Source organism: Poecilia latipinna, unplaced genomic scaffold (genome assembly GCF_001443285.1).
Source record: "Poecilia latipinna isolate Pla-1442-1.1 unplaced genomic scaffold, P_latipinna-1.0 Scaffold1548, whole genome shotgun sequence".
NCBI classification, from domain to species: Eukaryota; Metazoa; Chordata; class Actinopteri; order Cyprinodontiformes; family Poeciliidae; genus Poecilia; species Poecilia latipinna.
Genome location: NW_015114164.1, coordinates 16,960 through 19,332, shown reverse-complemented (window position 1 = coordinate 19,332; position 2,373 = coordinate 16,960). Strand labels below are relative to the sequence as shown.

The 2,373-nt window shown below is 35.8% G+C and overlaps 1 protein-coding gene across 7 annotated transcripts in view; it reads right to left on the bottom strand.

Moving 5' to 3' along the window:
• Positions 1–1,557, bottom strand: part of cep128 (centrosomal protein 128) — a 60,905-nt gene extending 59,348 nt beyond the window's left edge. For 3 of the 7 annotated variants that reach the window (XM_015058532.1, XM_015058533.1, XM_015058537.1), the window contains exons 1-2: positions 792–1,556; positions 549–635 (exon numbers count right to left, since the gene is read on the bottom strand). In XM_015058532.1, coding sequence (XP_014914018.1) covers positions 549–635; positions 792–980 — 276 coding nt within the window. In that variant the 5' untranslated portion in view covers positions 981–1,556. Of the gene's footprint in view, positions 1–548; positions 636–791 lie in introns of all 7 variants that reach the window. The other 4 variants (XM_015058539.1, XM_015058536.1, XM_015058538.1 and 1 more) reach the window with 2 other exon arrangements.
• Between the last annotated feature and the right edge of the window lie 816 nt (positions 1,558–2,373).

Here is a 2,373-nt window from a genome sequence, read left to right as displayed (position 1 = left end):
AAAATGAAGCTTATTGAAACTTTCAAAATAAAAGCCTGCCTATTCCTCTTACGTCAGTCAAAATAATATGAGAATTGTCTTGATATTACCAAAATAAAGTCATAATATTAGGAGAATTAAGTAGTAGTTTTAAAGTTTTTTTTTTTGTTTTGTTTTTTTCCCATAATTTTAAGATGTTCTTTTGGTAAAACCATTCCGCTAAATATTATGACTATATTCTTGTAATTAAACAAAACATTTTCGCAGCCAGGCTCTAATTCTCCATCATAAAAGTCACAGAAGGGACGATAAAAATAAAAGCCACTCTTTGAAAATATCTCCTGTTGTTGGTAGTTTCTTTTTTTTAGAAAAGAAAGCAAGAAGAAAAATCAATATTTCATTTCTAAGCCACATATCTATTGCCCAGCCTTATAGAAAGAACATAATTTTGTCACAAAGCTAAATAGGTGTGCCAAATAAAGTGCCCAGGGAGCATGGAAAAGATAACCAAGTCAGCATCTTTTTTAAGACTTTTAAAGATATATATAATAAATAAAAGCATGTCTCACCAGTGTCATGGCTTCAGCTTGATCATCTGCGTGATCCCTGTATTGACCCAACATTTTGTCAACTTTGGTCAGGTTCCTACTTGTATCCTGAAACATATGCAAACCAAAGTTTATCCGAAGTGCAAATTTAAGAGATTTTGATTAATAGATTAAATATTCACATCACTTTTTCCACAGCCTGTTATAACAGAATAAATCTACGAAAACAAGTGTGTAAAATCCGAGCATCGTCTGTAACCATACCTGTAAGGTGTTGGCGAGGGTGCTGATTTTGTCAGAGATCTCCGCGGCTCGCACGTCTTCTCTGCCCCCGCTGACACGTCCTCTGTCCCGTCCGGACCTGCGGTGGGTCTCACGCCCCCGCGGCCTGTGTCCCCGCACCTTCTTTCCGAACGACTCTGACTCGCTGGACGTGTCCATGGCTTGAGACATGTCCAGGCGGACAGCGCAAAGCGACGAGCAGCGGCCACAACTAGAAACGCTAACTGTTCGCTCTAACGTTAATCAGCAGGGTGGGATAGTTGAGAACTTTTTTTTTTTACTGAACATAAACATGACGTCGGAAAACTACACTGACGCTTTGTCATTTTACTTCTAAGCTAAGACACAGCGCTATCGGACTAAGTGACGACGGCTGAAACTGCGCTTGAGCCCGTAAACCGCAGTCCAGCTCATTGTTGTGAAGGATGCTCCGACGGGTTAGCAACAAGTGGAAACTACAGGGAACGTTAGCCACCTAGCTAACCAAACGTTCGCCTACAAATTAAACCCTCGGATAAAACGTCAAAACGACTAGATAAAAACTAATGAGGTAAATTAATAACGCTAGAAATGTACTGTAAAGACGGCGCCGGTCGAGTTTCTTTCAGCACTGATAAGTAACAGAAGAGTCTCCTTACTTCATTCTGCTATGGCAACTTGAACTAGCCGCGTCTGAGCTGGGAAAACAACGGAGCGCAGCATCCCCGAGGAACGCTGGGAAGTGTAGGCACATGGCATTGGAACTGTATAAGAATGTATCATAGCTGGACTACATTGTCCAAAAGGGTGAATTTGCGCCGGTGCTGCCGCTCTTTAGAAAGAAAACAAGAAAAGAACGCCTACAACTACTGAAAAACCATAACAAATAATTAAATAAATAATAAATTATACAAATAAAGAAATATTAAATAATAATATATAAATATATACATAAATATATATGATTGTTATATATTATATAACGAAATACTATAATAATAATAATTGAATTGAATAATTGAATCGTTTAATTTCAATCTGTTATAAAGTTACATGCAAAGTTTGGTAAAGGCTAAAATAAAAACAATACTATAAAAAATGAAAATAACACATTCGAGCTGAAGAAACACTTTCTCAAGTCATTTTTATCAATATTAAACTTCACATAACTTTAATCTTTACAGTAGGTAATGTATTTATGTTTGAATAGAGTACTTCAAATGTCAATATAAATTTACTGTATCTCATTTATCTCCAATTGACTCGCTGCCCAGCGAGTCATTTTTTTTATCAGGCTCGGCAGATAAAAAAAAAAATAACATTACAACAATAAAGCTGGTTTAAAACCAAGAACTCCGTGGTTGTAATGTAATTTTTGGTTGTAATTGTACTTTCTTCACTGAAGTTTTTTGAAGAAGATTTAATCAAGTAAGAACAACAATTGTTCATAATAATATTCCTCAAGTAAAAGTAAAAAGCATAGAGAAGTGAAACTACTCATAAAAATATGACCCCCCCCCCCCCCCACAAAAAAAAAAAAAAAAAAAAAAAAAAAAAAAAAAAAATAAAATTATGATGGAAATTT